The 17,589-nt window shown below is 40.1% G+C and overlaps 2 protein-coding genes and 1 long non-coding RNA gene across 7 annotated transcripts; 1 reads left to right on the top strand and 2 right to left on the bottom strand.

Annotated features, from left to right (window-relative positions):
- Positions 1 to 40: 40 nt before the first annotated feature.
- Positions 41 to 8,617, bottom strand: DCP2 (decapping protein 2). 3 transcript variants are annotated; one of them, XM_017088878.4, is made up of 5 exons: positions 7,705 to 8,616; positions 4,759 to 5,501; positions 4,481 to 4,699; positions 3,466 to 4,203; positions 41 to 3,409 (listed from the first exon to the last, which is right to left on the bottom strand). In XM_017088878.4, exons 1-5 carry the CDS (start codon positions 7,820 to 7,822, stop codon positions 2,870 to 2,872), a joined length of 2,358 nt encoding a protein of 785 aa, XP_016944367.4. In that variant the 5' UTR covers positions 7,823 to 8,616; the 3' UTR covers positions 41 to 2,869. The 3 variants fall into 3 exon arrangements, with proteins under 3 accessions (XP_016944367.4, XP_016944368.4, XP_065720886.1); XM_017088879.4 differs by having other exon boundaries at positions 41 to 3,406; XM_065864814.2 differs by lacking the exons at positions 4,481 to 4,699; positions 4,759 to 5,501 and having other exon boundaries at positions 7,705 to 8,617.
- Positions 8,618 to 9,013: 396 nt separating this feature from the next.
- On the top strand, positions 9,014 to 14,711 carry dbo (Kelch-like protein diablo). 2 transcript variants are annotated; one of them, XM_036815353.3, is made up of 7 exons: positions 9,014 to 9,221; positions 10,258 to 10,363; positions 10,670 to 11,388; positions 11,591 to 12,282; positions 12,730 to 12,919; positions 12,987 to 13,174; positions 13,299 to 14,711. In XM_036815353.3, exons 2-7 carry the CDS (start codon positions 10,315 to 10,317, stop codon positions 13,321 to 13,323), a joined length of 1,863 nt encoding a protein of 620 aa, XP_036671248.3. In that variant the 5' UTR covers positions 9,014 to 9,221; positions 10,258 to 10,314; the 3' UTR covers positions 13,324 to 14,711. The 2 variants fall into 2 exon arrangements, with proteins under 2 accessions (XP_036671248.3, XP_036671247.3); XM_036815352.3 differs by having other exon boundaries at positions 9,015 to 9,221; positions 12,987 to 14,711.
- A 576-nt stretch (positions 14,712 to 15,287) lies between these two features.
- LOC139353108 (uncharacterized) lies at positions 15,288 to 17,034 on the bottom strand. 2 transcript variants are annotated; one of them, XR_011604252.1, is made up of 3 exons: positions 16,963 to 17,034; positions 15,936 to 16,903; positions 15,288 to 15,901 (listed from the first exon to the last, which is right to left on the bottom strand). It is a non-coding gene; the product is annotated as an uncharacterized lncRNA (long non-coding RNA). The 2 variants fall into 2 exon arrangements; XR_011604251.1 differs by having other exon boundaries at positions 15,936 to 17,021.
- Positions 17,035 to 17,589: the final 555 nt, after the last annotated feature.

The raw sequence follows: 17,589 nt of genomic DNA, 5'->3' as shown, positions 1-17,589 counted from the left end.
CTCTTCGCATAGATACCCAAGTGAATAATTGAAAAATGAGTTCTTAAAACTTGGTACATCAATTTATTGCCGGAATTTTGGGGGAAAAAATGTTGGAAATATATATTGCCACAAATAAGTTATTTAATAATCTTTTTACGTTACAATTGTTCTTGATTGGAGAGTTAACTTCGTTTTTCGTATTTGGTTGTTTTGGCGTTAAATTCTACATTGTTTTTTTTGATATCGTATGATTTTGAAGGAGGTGCGTACACAAGAATATAATTACTTAATTAAATAACTTGGATTATTGAAGTGTTTTGATCAAATTTCGTGTCGGATCCATTTTCTTTTCAGGAAATCTATTCTGGTGTACACACTACCTCAGTTTTTGTTTTGGACGTGTTTGCAGATTTCTTTTTGGTTTATTTTCGGATACAATGGTTAAAATGCATAGCAAATTTAGCTTGGAGCGAGTATTCGGATCACTCGGACCGTCGGGCGGTGATGACTTTCAGGTGTTGGCAAGATTTCAGTATATCAAGTCCTCGCACATCCAACGTTCACTTAAATTAACTTAATGTTGTCGGTTGTTGTTCCAGGAGCCCTTCACTAAAGTTAATTAACGCTATGTCTATGCTTTTCACAAAGATGAATGTAAACTATAATATTGTTTTCGGGTTGGATTTGGGTCAATTGTCAAACAGGATTGCAATTCCTCAAATGTAATCGGTTTGATTGGATTCTGTTTTATAATTAAAATGTTCGACTTTGCTTTTGTGTTTGATTATTTTTGTACAACAAAATTTCACATTTAATTCTTGGTTTCCTTGTTGTTTTCATGCTGCTTTAACAATGCTGTTCTTGTTTGTAATTTGATATTCATTGCTTGCTGAATAAGTTTGATGTTTGTTTGTTACTTGGCCCAGACAAATGTCCAAAGAAATTAAGTTTATTTTAAGAATGAAAGGAAGAAGGTAACAAATCAAAAATGATCAAAATTATAGTCAATTCCCTTGGGCATTTGTCTATGACGGCTGGAAACGGATTTTGCAGTGTTTCCAAAAAATAAAAGGTTAAACTATAGGTTTTTTGATAAAAATGAAATATAATCCGAATCAAAATTAAAAGAGAAATGTTTAAAACAAATTTGCAGCTCGTTATGTAAACATATAAAATAAAAATTAATATGGCTTTTCAAAAAGCTTTAAAAGTCAATGGTAAAAGATTTAAAGCAAATGCAAATTGTTTTGTTTTTGGTGGTTAAGATTAAAGAACTAGTATCGAATTGTACACAAAAGACCGAGTTACAGGAAACTTCTTTTGATTTTCAGTGCTGTAAACTAATAGGCTCTGGGATTATGACCTTGGAGAGATTGCTGATCATTGCTTAGTCTAAAGATAAACGCTAATAGGCAACTGTTTCACACATTGGAGACTATGCTTGATGGAGAAGTTAGATAACATGTTGCGGCATGCTTACGAATTATAGGAAACTCGGCCTGGTGGAAACCCCAACGACCTCTACGCGTAGTTATCAAAAGACTTAACACTTCTTAAAAGGCTCCTCTTCCTCTTTCTTACGCACTAATGGCTCACAAAAATATACTCCTCTTCTGGTTTTCGTTAAATTACAAATCGCTCATATACTTTTGCCTTTCTTCGTGTATATCATACAAATTTTTTATGATTGAAGACGTTGTAAGCATTCAATTTTAAACTAATTTAAATTCGTTAAATGTTTTGTTTTCTCATATTTAGCTTCGCATTTCCCCAAGTTGTCAAAAATATTTTGACGAAACATTTTACTGCTGAGATATGCCTGATATTGCCCCTGATTATGGGAAAGTGGGTCTCAATTTTGAACAGTTTGTGTGCGGGGCATTCCTTTTGATTGATTAAAATGGTGTTGTGGTTCGCTTATAAAAGTTTTTGTAGTTGCCAGCCGTTTGTTAAGATCACAATTGTGCTAAGAAATACTATATCACAATTTAATTATTTACATTGTTATTATTTGTATTCTTTCTTACACATCTCTCTCTTCTATCATTCGTAGGTGGGGGCGGGCAGTAAGTAATACGGCCCAGAAACTTTATTTGTTTATCATTTAATTCTCGCCCCGCAGAAGCGTTTCGTCGCCCTTGCAAAAAGTCAACGGTGACTTTGAAATCTTAGCACAACGATCTGTACTCGGGGCGGGTTAAAGCTACGCTTTAGTTAAGTTAGATTTAGTTTGTTGGTTTTCTCTAAAAATACGTTCAAACGGCGAGCACTCGGCTCGAAGTAGGCTTGGTTCACTTGGCTCACAATAAACACTTTTTAGCTTATACAGGAAGGATTCTAACATAATTATACTCAATCTGTTTGTTCTCACTTGGGTCTTAAAGTCGAACAGCGATTGTAGTGTTTTTACAAAATATTACTTTACATGTGCTGAGCGGAAGACTCTCGTTATTTTTCTTTTTCTTGTGGTTTTTGGTATGAAAATCTTGTTCTTTTTCGTATTAAAAATGTCTTATACAATTGATCGCATTCAATTTTTGAGTTTGAGTGTGCTGCTTGCAGTTCCCTAACGTAGAATATGTGTGTGGAAAAGTTAAACCTCCAGTTTAGAGATCGGGAAACTTTACGTTCATACATAGTCTCCAAAGCCTAGGACTAGACATGATTAGTTGTCTATAGTGTTGGTAGTTGTAGTGTTAGTTTTATAACAAATGAACTTGTTAAATGCAGTTGGCATGCTTTCATTTTCTAGCAAGTCTCCAAAGTTTCTGTTCTGTCAAGCCCACAGAGCCTGCTAAACTATTCGGTGTCCCCGGTAACCTGGTCTTTTGCTGGGAAATGCAATAATTCAGAATTTTGAAAGGAAGATATTGACTCAAAGAGAAGTTTAGCAAAACACATTTGCTATGAAGTTCTTGGTGAAGGAGAAATTCGTCCACGAATTGAAATTTGGCGTAAAGTCAACGCCCAACTGCTGCTGTTGCTGCTGTAGTTGCAACTGCTGCGGTTGTTGTGATTGGGCTCGCTTCAAAATCCTCAAATTTGTGCCCGAGGCCATACGCTGCAGCTTGTGCATGTCCTGGGCATCCGGAGCAGATGGTGTGGCACCTGCGGCACCTCCTGCTCCAAAGTTAAGCGACACAGAAGCTGGTCGTGGTCGTGGTTGCTGCTGCTGCTGTGCTGGCTGCTCATTCTTTGGTGTCTTTTGAGCTGCGGCCGCTGCCGATAGCATAGCTATCAAATCCATGCCCGTTGTGGGCTGCTGTTGTCCCAAGATCTTCACTGGCTGCTGTGGGTTGTACTGCTTATCACTCTGGGACTTGGTGCGCAATCGCTGTTGCTGTTGCTGCTGTTGCTTCTGCGCCTTAGCTGCCTTAAGTTGTTGCTGCTTCTCCTTGCGTATTAAATCAAAGGAGCTGACAATCTGCTGAAGAATAACAGTTTTGTAAATCACATGCATACCAAACACTGCCCCGAACTCACCTTCTCATTGCTTGCCGATTGCTGTGCATCGTTCTGACTTTGGCTGTGGAACAGTTGACGCTTGGAGGATATTGTGCCGCCCCCTACGGCTCCATTTGACGTCACTGCTGTTGCTGTTGTTAGTGGCGTTGTTTGATTGCTGCCCGCAGCCGCGTTTTGTTTATTGCGTTTCCCATTGCTATTGCAAATGTTCATGGAGTTGATGGCAGCGGTGGCGGAGGCAGGAGCTGCCGATCCCGCTCCTGGTCCAGCTGCCACCTTGCCACTGAGATTATTTAACTTGACACCATCCAAATCGCCCATTGACTTGTGTCTCTGACGTCGTGATTCATTTCGCACACCTGCGACGTCCTTCTTGCAACTCCCGTTCATGTTGGTGGGCGAGGTCGCTTTTGGCGATTGCTGGCCGGAGCATTTGCGACGACGCGGTTCAATTCCAGCCTTCCGCTCGTTCACCCACTTCTTCAGGCGCTTCACAAACGGCATGATCATGAAGAAGGAATTGGAGTTCTTGCCCAGCTTGGCCTTCGATATGGCATCGTTCTTGTTCACCGGCAGCGCATCGATGCGGAACCAGTCGCAGCACTTGATCTCATTTCGGGTGCGGGGCACGAACTGCGTGTCCATCGGTATGTTTCGCACCACGTACAGCCGCGTGTACTGGTAGTTGATGAAAGCCTCGATGTAGTCGTTGGCATCGATGATGTCCGTAATGTCGAACCCGGTTTCCTCGTAAACCTGAAAGGGCACGGATTTAAATAAATTAAACAAAAATCCATAGCTTATCTAAACTACTTTCGAATCAACTTTTCATATTTCTAAAATCAAATATAAAATAAATATCTCAATTCTAAAAACAAAATTAATGACTGTAGTTGAGAGAGGAATACGTAGTATTTAGAAGATGACATTTTCGTTTGGTTCATGTTATTAACAATGGACTTTAAAATAAAATAATAACAAAATAACAATAACTAGTTTGGTAATTTTTAATCCTTGTCTTTTCCCGACTTGCCTCTCTCGTGGCGCAATGAGCTGGATCCTCATTCTCGTTGATCTTGCCCTTAGGAAATCCCCAGGAGTTGCGTGCAAAGTAGGACTGCACTAGCAAGCAATGGTTGTGATCCTCGGACACCAAAATAGCTCCATATGTGGGCACCGACAGCTTGTAGTTCTTCCACTGGTCGAGGATTTGATCCACGGTGTCAAAGTGTTTGTTCAGAAAGGGAATGTGCTGTTGGAAAACCAATAAGTTTCAGTTACATTTCGAGAAAAACAACCAACAATACTCACTTGGAACAACTGCATGGCAAACTGCTTGATGCCCACCGTTGGCAGCTTTCGCTGGACATTCTTCGGGGTCTCGCCATCCTCGCCAGTTTCGGGGGCACAAAAAAAATCCAAATAGAACCAGTGTGCCAGCTCGATTTGAAAACACATTCGAATTAGATTATTTAGCTCCATGTCCGGTACATTGATTATAAACCGACTGGCCAGATCATCAAGTATATCGGACGGAATTTTCGATTTCTCTGGCAATTTAATGCTGGACGCCTTCGTGGTGTTTGCTCTTGGTGTTGTGGTGGCTAATGTGGCAGATGCGGCTGCAGCATCCTCCGAGGATGAGCTGCCGTAGGAGGAGTTCGTTGATGTCGATGAGTGGGTCGATGATATGGATGAGTTGAGGCGTTGCTTCTGTGCGCTGCATTGCTGCTGCTGATGATGATGTTGCTGTTGCTGTTGTGCATATTGGTGTTGCTGCTGCTGCTGGGACTGCTTCTTCCTCTCGATGGCAATGGGCGCTGTGGGCGTGGGGGTGAAAACTGCTCCAGTTTTAAGCAATTGGCTTAATACATCGGATTCGCTCTTAATATCGAGGTATCGTCGTTGTGGTTGCTGTGGTTTTTGTTGCTCGCTTTGCTTGATATCGCTGCTGTGGCTACGGTTGTTGTTATTGCAGTGCTGGTTATTGTTGTTGTTGTTGATATTTAGCACTTTTTGTAACGTCACCGAAGCGAGCAGCGCAAGATTGTTGACTTGAAATAGAAAAAAACAAACACTTGAAGATAAGCACACGACACCAAGGAATTGATAGTAAAGTAATAAAAACACCCAGAGTTAATGGAACTACAAAAACAGCTGAAAGGTATCTATTTCTCGTCCGATTTTCTGAAAGCACTTTTTTACGTGACCCTCGGTGGTGTCAAGGCACCCCTGACTTCAGTTTTGTATTTTCAGCTGATTACAATAACATTTTTATTTTTAGCAGAGGTAAAAAATGAAATCTAAACAATCATTTATTTAGAATTACGTACGTTATGTGTACAAATTCCAATTAATAATAAAACCCAAAGTTCTCGTAAATCTTTCGTTAGTCCAACCAAAAGTGTATTAAAGTGTTTTCCAGTTAGGTTGTAAAATTTATGTTTGCTGATTGTTATTAAATGTTATTATATAATTTTTCTTCTTACTCTTTTTAAGGTATTCTATCGTAATGATATTAACCAAAATTTGAATGTACCGAAAGCCAAAATACATAAATTAGTAATAGTTTACAGAGTTTAGTCACACTAACGTTTTGATCCAAAGCAAATTACCAATTTATTGCATTTTTGAAAATCTTCTGGGTTTGCCTTCAAAGGTTAACTACTTGATTTGAAAAGCACAACTGCAAGGGCCTTAAAATAACCTTTTGTCTACGGGTTGCCAAGCTGTCTAGGAATTTGAGGCAAATGCTATTTTGCTATGGAGCACCTTGAGGAACTGCTGAGTAATCGCAATCGCTGGCCAATGATCTATCTGCGCTGCCAATTGCGCAACAACAAACAGCGAGGGAAAAGGCAAAACTACTACTATTACTATGCTATTGTTGTCGTACTCCGTTCGCTTGGCCTCTAAAAAACAATTGAAAAAACACTCGGCGCAGTTCAGCGACCTCCGTTGAAAAGTGTTGCAACATGCACATGCACACTAGCTGGTGTGGGTGGCTATTTGTGCAATGTGTACTGGGTACCACAGTCCGACTTCTATAAATGCGAAATATTCGACTTTACAGACATGAAACTAGGGATTATCATTTTAATTTCACATAACTTGGGAGGACATTTGCGTATTGGTGTTTAAACTCGGCGAATCCAAATTAGAGAACCAGTTAAGGACTTATACTAAGCTAATACATACATTTAGAAAGTAAAATATGAAAAATATAATATTGCAACTCTTTATTATTGGATTGACAAAAATAACTTTTCGTAAAAAGTATGTAAATAATGCAGTCTAAATGCTATAAACTAATAATTTGTTAGTTGCTTATCTAATTTTCTTGACCAATCCAGTCAAAGAACTTGGTAAATACATTTTGACTACTCATTAATAGCATTAAGTTATGGTGTTTATAGGAACATTTATTTGTAGAAAATGTTTAGGCAGTCAGCCAAGCTATAACGTTCAATAGCTAAAAACAGATTCAAATATAAGTGCTAAATTAGTTTATACAGACCGAAGCTTATAAGGAATAAATCTTCAATTCTTTGATAAAGGCAAGTTAAAAATGAAGTTTTTAGAACTTTTTAAGAAGAAAGATATGAACGTACAATGTACATCTTAATATATATAACAAGAGAGAACGTTATTTGGCGGCCTCGACTATCAGATACCCGTCAATCAGCTAAGCAGCAAAGCGACAATATTGCACTCCCCGAAACAGCGCCACCTACCGTCGATTCCTTTTCCGATTTGAACCATTTTTGGCATGAATATATGTAGATAATGATAGTAAAAACAAAATTGCATTTACACCTTTCCAATCGTGAGCGTATGGTCGTTTGTGGGCGTGGCACCCTGCTAGAATAAACTTTTGCTGCGCAATAAGCTCAAGAATCTACATACATATGTACATGCAAAATCCCAACTTTCTGGCTTTTGTAGTTTACGAGATCTCAGCGTTCATACGGACGGACATGGCTAGATCGACTCGGATCCTGATCAAGAATATATATACCCTGTAGGGTCGGAAAAGCTTTCTTCTACCTGTTACATTCTTTTCGACTAATCTAATATACCCTTATACTGTACAAGTAATGGGTACAAAAATTGGGGTAGGTACAGAACGGTGAACGCAATTTTCATAAGAAAAAACTGTTCACTCGTGGAGTATCCACTGTCTCCTGGGATTACTGTACGTGTGTATGGTTTGTTTTGGACCCTTATGGGGCGATTATCATCTGAAGCCCCGCTTACCGTTATCATTCTCCTTGCTGCTGCTGCTGCGCGTGACGTTGGCAGAGGCAGAGACAGCGACGGCGGCAGAGGCTGTGACTGCAGCGACGGCGTTATTGATCAGTGGTGCAATTTCCATAATATTTCGATATCTGCGCCGTTTGCTTATGTAATACACTTTGTTGGATTGATTTTGTGTTTGTCCTTTCGCAAAATATTTTTGTTTGTTTGTTAATTCACGTTCGCGTCTCTCTTTCTCTCTCTCTCGCTCCCTCTCTCTTTTATGTGCGAGCGTGTGGGTGTCCGACTGCGTGTATGTGTGTGTAAGCGTTTTGTCACGTATTTTTACAACGGCGTTGTTTTTGTAGTAAATATGGCTGCCAAGTTTCGAAAATTTCTGCAATCGTCCGCTTTTGTCGCACGAATTTGAATTTCCAATGAAATTGCTGTACTTGTACTCTATTTAATTTTAATACATCGATTGCATTTGCATTACATTCTAACGCTTTCGCTATTGTTCTCTCGATTTTCGTTCTCTTTGTGATTTCCTCAACATTTTCTGCACTTGCATTTGTATTTGCTGTTGTTGCTATTGCTGTGACGTCGTTTTTATTGTTGCTTTTATTATTGGTGTTGTTGTTCCACTCCATCCACAAAATAATTGAGTGCGCTCCACTTTGGTGCGAGGGAGACGGAAAACTCTTCGCACGCACACTGTCTCACGTTTTTGCGTTTTCTTTTCTCGCCCTATTCACGTACTTTCCACTTTATAATCTCGAATTAATCGCTGCTAGGAATATGATCGCGATCCGATTTCTATCTATTTACACGTTGCACTTAAATTTAGTTACTATTTTGCACTTTTTACGGGCTTTTCAACTTCACGAAAATTGCCTTCCCTCGTCTCGTCGCGTCGCGTATAGAAATTAGAGGTGAGTTGGCCACTCACGATGGAACTGATATATCGATGTTTTCACGGCTCTATAAAAAATAGTGTGACCAAAACTGGGATATATCAATAGAGTTCTTTAAAATATTTTTTTAAAAAAAACTTGTTTATTGGAGGTCTGCCAGTTTAAGCAAATTCATTCCAAATAATATATTTATTGGCTTTAGATTAAGCCGTTATTAAGTCTTAATAATAATAATATAATATTATTAAGAGCAAAGGACGAATGTTTTTAATTATTCTTCTTTTTTACAAATTAAAATGTTAAATAATGTATAATAGGTTACATTTTTTCCTATTTCAATATTTTTAACACTTAGTAATCGATATATAAATATTGGCACATTTATTTTATTGAGAAATATCGATATACATTTATTTTCTTACGTTCACATCTCTAGTATCAATCGTGTGTTTCGACTTTTCCAGGCCAAAAAGAAAAACGGTTTTCCCTGCTGAAAAGTGCATTTCGCGCCAGGAATCTTCGATGTGGTCGCTTTAAGCCAGCAGCAAGATTGCATTTTCGAAATTTTCCGCCTGCAGCTGGCCCTGGACGTGCTTTGTATCCGTGGAGAACAGAGACGCAAAGGTTGGGACACCAACATATAAATCGACATCTAAACCAACATCGGTCGCGCGTGCATGTGTGTGTGCTTTAAGGTGGACCAGGTTGACATCGAAATTAAAGGAATATCAGTGGATTGCTATTTGGCCTTAAAACTAAAATCAGTATTCGATAAAAAACATTTTAATTTAAAATACATTTTTGGTAAATCGGTAAATTTTTTTACGGTAGATGGATTTACCTTGACGGTTTTTAGACCAAAACTATCAAATGTTCCATTTCTCGAACTAAAAATAACAGTACAGGTGGTTTTTTGTATTTATTTATAGTTGTTAATTCATAAATGCTTCAATTTGTAAAAATGAAATTTTTGGTTAAAGACCTATTGCTAAAATATATTAGTTTCCGTTTCCTATGTTCAATATATGTATGTATTTTTTAATTGATGCTTGTTAAATACGCCCAAACAAGCCGAAGGTCCACCTTTATGTCCATGGATTTAAGAGCACGAATGCGTGTGCGCTTTACATGCCATGTGTGTGTGTGGGCGGTGCAAAAGTTGGTGGAGAAAAAAAAAAAAATCAAAATCACCTCCTCCAGTGTTAAAGATATGAATTTTATTAAAACCAAAAGTCTTCTATGACTTAAACTCTTAAATCGGTACATGTTAATAAGGTTTATCCTCATAGTAAAGTTATGTTTGGTTTCAGTGACACACGGTACAAAAGTCGTTTGAGAATAGATAATACAAATCAGAAATACCTCATGCCTAAATTAATTAAATGAACTACAATTCATATCTAAAAATGATTGGGCTTATCACCGAAAAATGAACTGTTTAGGATAAAAGTTTTGACCATTTGTGCTTAAGGAAAAAAAATAATGCACTATATGTTGAAATGTACAACTTAATTCAGATATATGTTATTGTATCACAGCCCAAAATGTGAAAGCTCTTTTATAGACCACAATGCTTTATCGATTTAACTCATTAATGGATTTCGACGTTAATTAACCATTTATTATTTTATTGATGCCCCAACTCCCCTTTAACCCACAGATAGACGCCGTGTGGGGTTGGGTTGCTTCCGGCCCGCTGCGCTTAGCAGCGAACAGAATGGGCGACCTGCCGGGCTCGGGCTCCACCGCTCAACCACGGGATGCTGGTAAGGACGGTTTAAATAATTAAGTAATAAGAGTCTTCGCTAAAAATGTCATAACTCATTGATTTATGTATGTGTAGCTTTAAAATTCAACTGTCATTCTGACAGGGGCAAGCCATGAAATAGCATTACTGTCTTTTTGCAATTACTTTCGGACGCCTATTTCTTTTTTTGCTTGTTGGCTTCATCCAATTTCTAAAGCTCAAAACTTACCATTGAGTCCCGTCATATTATAAACTTCTGAATTTCATTACTTGATTTGCCTTTTTCTAACTCGAATCTGTCTTTTCTCTTTTTTTTCCTGAATAGCTGTCACCGGAACAGGTGGTAATTCCACGGCTGGTGGCGGCTCCTCCGTTGGATCGACGGCAGTGGACCGACCTCCGTCGCCCGCCCGCCTCTCTCACACTTCCGAAAAACATCCGAAGGTCACGCTCACGGAACTCAATATGCTGCGGCGCCATCGGGAGCTCTGCGATGTAGTCCTGAACGTGGGCGGACGGAAGATCTTCGCCCACAGGGTCATCCTGTCCGCCTGCAGCTCCTACTTCTGTGCCATGTTCACTGGCGAACTGGAGGAATCGCGCCAGACGGAGGTCACTATACGCGACATCGACGAGAACGCCATGGAGCTGCTTATTGACTTTTGCTACACCGCCCACATCATCGTCGAGGAGTCCAATGTCCAGACGCTCCTTCCCGCCGCCTGTCTGCTGCAACTGGTTGAGATTCAAGACATCTGCTGCGAGTTCCTCAAGCGACAATTGGACCCCACCAATTGCCTGGGCATCCGCGCCTTCGCCGACACACACTCCTGCCGCGAACTGTTGCGGATCGCCGACAAGTTCACGCAGCACAACTTCCAGGAGGTGATGGAGAGCGAGGAGTTCCTGCTCCTGCCCGTCGGCCAGTTGGTGGACATCATCTGCAGCGACGAGCTGAACGTGCGCTCGGAGGAGCAGGTCTTCAACGCTGTCATGTCCTGGCTCAAGTACAATGTCGCCGAGCGGCGACAGCACCTGGCGCAGGTGAGCTACATTCCTTAAAACAAAGAGTATCTAACTCTTAAAACTATAAAACCGTTTAAAGACAAAAGGTCCGAAAAAAAAAAGTTAAAAAGATTGGTTATACAGCTAGTCACAAAATGGAATCCTAATTAAAAGAAATGAAGTTATTATTAAATACGTTTCGGCATATATTTACATAAAAAACATTTCCGCTTTCTTTCAGGTACTACAACATGTCCGTCTGCCTCTACTCTCCCCAAAGTTCCTGGTGGGCACGGTGGGCTCTGATCTCCTGGTCCGCAGCGATGAGGCCTGCCGGGATCTGGTGGACGAGGCCAAGAACTATCTGCTGCTTCCGCAGGAGCGACCGCTGATGCAGGGTCCGCGCACCAGACCTCGCAAACCGACCCGACGAGGTGAAGTGCTGTTCGCCGTGGGCGGCTGGTGCTCCGGCGATGCCATAGCCTCCGTGGAGCGCTTCGATCCGCAGACAAATGACTGGAAAATGGTCGCTCCTATGAGCAAGCGCCGCTGCGGAGTCGGCGTGGCCGTGTTGAATGATTTGCTGTATGCAGTGGGCGGTCACGACGGCCAGAGCTATCTAAACAGCATCGAGCGGTATGATCCGCAAACCAATCAGTGGTCCTGCGACGTGGCGCCTACCACTTCCTGCCGTACCAGCGTGGGCGTGGCCGTGCTCGACGGCTTTCTGTATGCGGTGGGTGGCCAGGACGGCGTTCAGTGCTTGAATCATGTGGAGCGGTACGACCCCAAGGAGAACAAATGGTCAAAGGTGGCCCCGATGACCACACGACGGCTGGGTGTGGCTGTAGCTGTCCTTGGAGGATACCTTTATGCAATTGGTGGCTCCGATGGACAATGTCCGTTAAACACTGTTGAGCGATACGATCCCAGGTAAATAAAACATCATGATTTATTCGATAAAATCAAAGTATACTTATACAAAAAGTTACTAAGAATACTGCAATCCCCTAAATGGTTTTAAGGGCAAACAAATTTTACATCATTTTCTTAAAAGGTCTAACCATTATAATAACTAAAAGATTTCATTTTTAAAAAATTCGATTTCTTAAAGTTCCCTAAGAACTACTTTTTTAATTTTGAAACCCCTAATGACTATCCAACAATTAAATTTGGTAAATTTGTTTTCATTTGTTTTAAAAATATCCCTAAACTAAAGTATATATATTCGAGCAGAGGGACCACTTCGTTTTAAAAATAAATGCTCCAAATATAGTTCTTGTTGCCCCGGTTTCTTTTTAAGAGCGGCAACAGAGTGGTTGATTGCACTTAAACTCACTCTCAGAATTGATTTAAAGTGCCTTGATTTAATTATTATAGACACAACAAATGGGTGGCCGTCAGTCCAATGTCCACGCGACGCAAGCACCTGGGCTGCGCTGTCTTCAACAACTACATTTACGCCGTCGGCGGACGGGACGATTGCATGGAGCTCTCGTCCGCCGAGCGCTACAATCCACTGACCAACACCTGGAGCCCCATCGTGGCCATGACCTCTCGTCGCAGTGGGGTGAGTTTGATTTATCCACCTCTCCTCACCGAATGATATTCAAATCAATGAAATCGTGTCGTTGTAGGTTGGCCTGGCCGTCGTGAATGGACAGCTGTATGCGGTGGGCGGTTTTGATGGGTCCGCCTATTTGAAAACCATCGAGGTCTACGACCCAGAGACGAACCAATGGCGTTTGTGTGGCTGCATGAACTACCGCCGACTGGGCGGCGGCGTGGGCGTTATGCGGGCCCCCCAGACTGAGAACTATATGTGGTGCGAAAACAGTTTTAAGCAACAAAATCCCTTAAACTATTCCAACTCCTAGCCCTTCCATTGCTGATGAAATACCGTTGTCTTGTCTCTTTCTCCCCCCGAACACATGCTATCTCGAGTGCAGGATTCGCAAGGATTCTGTTGTCTGATGGGAGCAGCAGCCGACGACGTTGCCCTCGCAAACGTTGCCGCCGCCGCATTTCTACTAACAATATCCGCAATCGAAGCCAAATCTAATTAACTAAATCCCTTTCACCCCATTGTCTAGCATTATAATCGCATTGTATTAATTGTTAATTGTTTATTTGGTAGAGCCTGAAGCGCGTGTTTGTTAGACTTTCCCAGAATAGTATTAGCGTTAGCATAACCCCTTCGCTCCCGTACACCTGCAATCTCACTCACCCCCATCTTTTCGTAATTATACATGATTATACTCTTAAGATATATATATTTTATAAAGAACTTAATATCTAAATGTTGCTGGTGTTATTTCATGGAAATAGCTAGCTCATAACCATGCCTTCTTTCGAAAAAAAATCAGAATCAAATATTAAATTAGAAACGAATTCGATTAGTTGTAAATCTTTAATCGATGAGCTCGAAAGTCAAGTAACAAATTGGTATTAACATAATTTAGCCTTAAGAAGCAAATACGAGAAAGTTAGTCCGAAATAAGACATCACAATGGTGCAATATTTCGATCGACCAACTTAATGATGTATTAGTTATTTAGTCAAGTCCTCTTCAAATCGAATCATTGCAAACGTCTTTAACAATAATACGATAACATCAAATAAACAGAAGAATTAAAGAGTTAATTAGAATTAATGTTCAGCCTGAAAAACAATGAAGATAAAAACCTTATCAAAAAAGTTAGACCTAGCCCAAAAAAATCAATAGTAAAATTAACAATTATACAGCCGTAAGATCAGCACTAAGCCAATACATTTTAATATTGTTACTCCTAGATCGTAAGCCGGTAAAAGCATTCATCCGGAAAGAGGACACGTTTTATGAATAATTATTGTTAAACCAAGTTTGACCATCGAGCTGAATGAACCAACTCGAAATAATTGCTTAGACAAGGGAGAAAAACAAATTGAGTCTCCCAATAACAACTTATTTGGTATGTTGCCTTTTTACACCAACACATATTAATAAACTATTTATTTCGAAATTACTATTTATTATACGCTTTTGAATCTCATTTAGTTTATTCTTTTGTGCACATTTGTCATTATTTTATACACTGTTGTTAAATCGAGCAAATGGGAAAGAACTTTGCTTCCAAATGATAACTAAGAATAGCATTTACAACACAAAAACCAAGCTTATATATATTATAGATTTAAGTGAATGGTGAACACATACAAATATTCGCATACCACTCACTATTCACAAAAATACAATAAAAATGTATAGTTGTATTGAGTGGAAAAAACGTGCTTAATAAAAATAATAGACAAAGTGTTAACCTTAAAATCGTAAACCCGTGCTAAGTGTAAGGATATATTATAATAAAATATATCGAAATTTAGTTAAAGAGCAGTTTTATTTCATAATATTTACGCAGGGATAGAGTGAAAATATAGTTTGCATTTAGACGGTCAATGCCTTGATCAATAAGCCTTGAGTACCACTTAAAAGATCGTAAGGACCAGTAGCACGCCTAAGATCCGACTTCGTCGAGTTAGTCAGTCTTCTCACGATTAATATTACCAGACATATAATCAAAAGCCCTTTGTATGTGTTCGATTGTGTTGAATACGATTTGATTGACCTACAAAAGCCTTTGAGCAGTGCGTACATTTGAACGGCTTTTCACCCGTATGGATTCGTATGTGTATCTTAAGATTCTCTGCCTGGGTAAAAACCTTTGAGCAGTGGGAACACTTGAACGGTCTTTCGGCTGTGTGTGTTCGCAAGTGAAATTCTTTTTGAGACCATAAGGAAAATATCGATACGTTTCACAAAGAATCACTCACCCGAGTCGTTAAAAAATTGCAAATGTAAAAACGACTTTGAGATACCTGTTGGCATATCTAACTCTAGATTTTTCAAAGGTTTAAAGTCAATGTGTTCTTACCTTGAAAGATATGTATGGCATAACATATTAGGTTGTCAAAAAAGTCCTGCGGTATTTTTATTGAATTTTATATTGTTCATAAAATAGGTTTCAATAATGCGATTCAAGTCAAATATGCGCCGTTTTGATCGATGACGCGTTCCCAACGAGATGCCAACTTCATAATGCCCCTCTTATAGAAGCTCGCTTCCCTATTGAAAAAAAATTCGGAGAGCCAATTTTCACAGGACTCTCTTGTGGCCAACTTCTGACTACCAAGCGCGTTCGCCATGAACAGAAATAGGTGGTAATCACTTGGTGCGAGATCCGGACTATTCGGTGGATGCAAAAGAACCTCCCATCCGAGCTCCCTGAGCTTCTGGCGCGTCACCAAAGATGTGTGTGGCCTGGCGTTGTCCTGATGGAAGACAATTCGGCCTGTGTTGATCAAAGATGGCCTTTTCTGCATGAGTGCTGCCTTCAAGCGGTCCAGTTGCTGGCAGTACAGGTTCGAATTGAGCGTTTGGCCATAGGGGAGCAGCTCATAGTATATGATTCCCTGCCAATCCCACCAAACACACAGAAGAACTTACCTGGCCGTCAATCCAGGCTTGGCCACCGTCTGGGCCGCTTCATCGCTTTTCGACCACGACCGTTTCCGCCTTACGTTGTCGTAAGTGACCCACTTTTCATCGCCGATCACCATACGCTTCAAAAACGGGTCGATTATGTTGCGATTCAGAAGCGATTCGCATGTGTTGATGCGGTCAAAGACGATTTTTTCGTCAATTCGTGTGGCACCCATACATCGAGCTTCTTAGTGACTCCAAGCTTCTTCAAATGGTTTATAACGGTTTGATGACTCATGCCCAGCTCCTGACCGATACTACGGCTGCTACTATGCCGGTCTCTTTCGACTAATTCAGCGATTTTATCGCAATTTTCGACGACAGGCCTTCCGGAGCGTGGCGCATCTTCGACCACCTCTACACCAGAACGAAAACGTTGAAACCATCGTTGTGCCGTGGAAATTGAAACTGTATCAGGTCCATAAACTGCACAAATTTTATTGGCGGCTTGAGATGCATTTTTGCCTCTATCGTAGTAGTACTGTAAAATATACCGAATTTTCTCTTTATTTTGCTCCATGTTCCATGGCTTTGGGTTAGCCTTGCTATTTCCAATACCGTCAACCAGCAAACTCTCTTCCGACACTTTAGGCCGCATTCTACAATGGGAACCTGCTCTTCTTCAAACACGTCCTCTTCAAGTGGTTCGTTCTTTACTTGGCACTGGGATATACATGGTTCCCCCACCGCATGCATATCTTCGGCCACTTCCTCCCTAATTGGAGAGACAGCCAGTCGAGCTCCTCCTTCGCTTTTTGTTAGGTTATCATCCGGGGGATCCTTACCCTTTCTTAACTGGCAGTAGAGTAGAGTGCTCCTCTCGTAAATTTTATTTATATCGAATGCATTTTGCGTATCTTTCAGACAGGAAGGGCAAATCGTTTCGGAACGCAGGTCGCCTCTCTCAACTTTGAAGCCGGTGGACTCTGATATCATTTTGCAATGGAAGCTCCAATTGCATGCGGCTCTTCAAATATGTTGACCATGTCGCCGCCATTTTCCAGGCAAACCCTGCATAATGACGACTCCATAAACCTGAAATTTAATAACAATAAGATACATATTTTGAAAATATTACATGAGTATTTTCTAACGGTTGTATTTGGGTCTATATAACCAGATCTTAACTACGTTTGGAATTGTTTGCGTTTCCTCAAACATTTTTTTTGAGATGTGAAAGGTATTTTTGTTATCTATATTTAGGAACTTGATTGACTTAAAAAAGGTTAAGATCCTATTGCAGTCCATAGGACATAAAGTCTCGCAAAAACTGGAAAGCAATACATTTCTGATGTGTTTTTATTTTTCTTTCTCCTCATTTGATATCCTTTATGATTTAAGGTTCAATATTTGTTATATAATTATTATAAATATTTATAAGATTTAAAGAACTAAATTGTTCTTATCAATTAAAAAGTTCACGCTGATGAACTAATAATATTCGGACAAGGTTGCTGCTTTCTCCGTCTTGTCGTTTTTTTGATATAAAGTTTTTTTGGTTTGGATCACTTTTTGTTAGGTTGAATACTAGGCCTTATAATTTAAACAGAAATCGAAACTTAGCCAGATGTAGTTGTAAAGTTTCTTATATCGAGCTATTTAACTCCATTTCCAGAACCTTAAAACAACGTTTTGGTACATACCGACAAACTGAAAAACAAAAGGAAATTTTTATTTTGAGAAGTCCTCCAGTATCTTTCTTTTGGTATAACTCAGAGTCC

Source organism: Drosophila suzukii, chromosome 3 (assembly GCF_043229965.1).
Source record: "Drosophila suzukii chromosome 3, CBGP_Dsuzu_IsoJpt1.0, whole genome shotgun sequence".
NCBI lineage: Eukaryota > Metazoa > Arthropoda > Insecta > Diptera > Drosophilidae > Drosophila > Drosophila suzukii.
The sequence above is the reverse complement of the archived record's forward strand: the minus strand, read 5'-3'. Positions and strand labels throughout refer to the sequence as shown.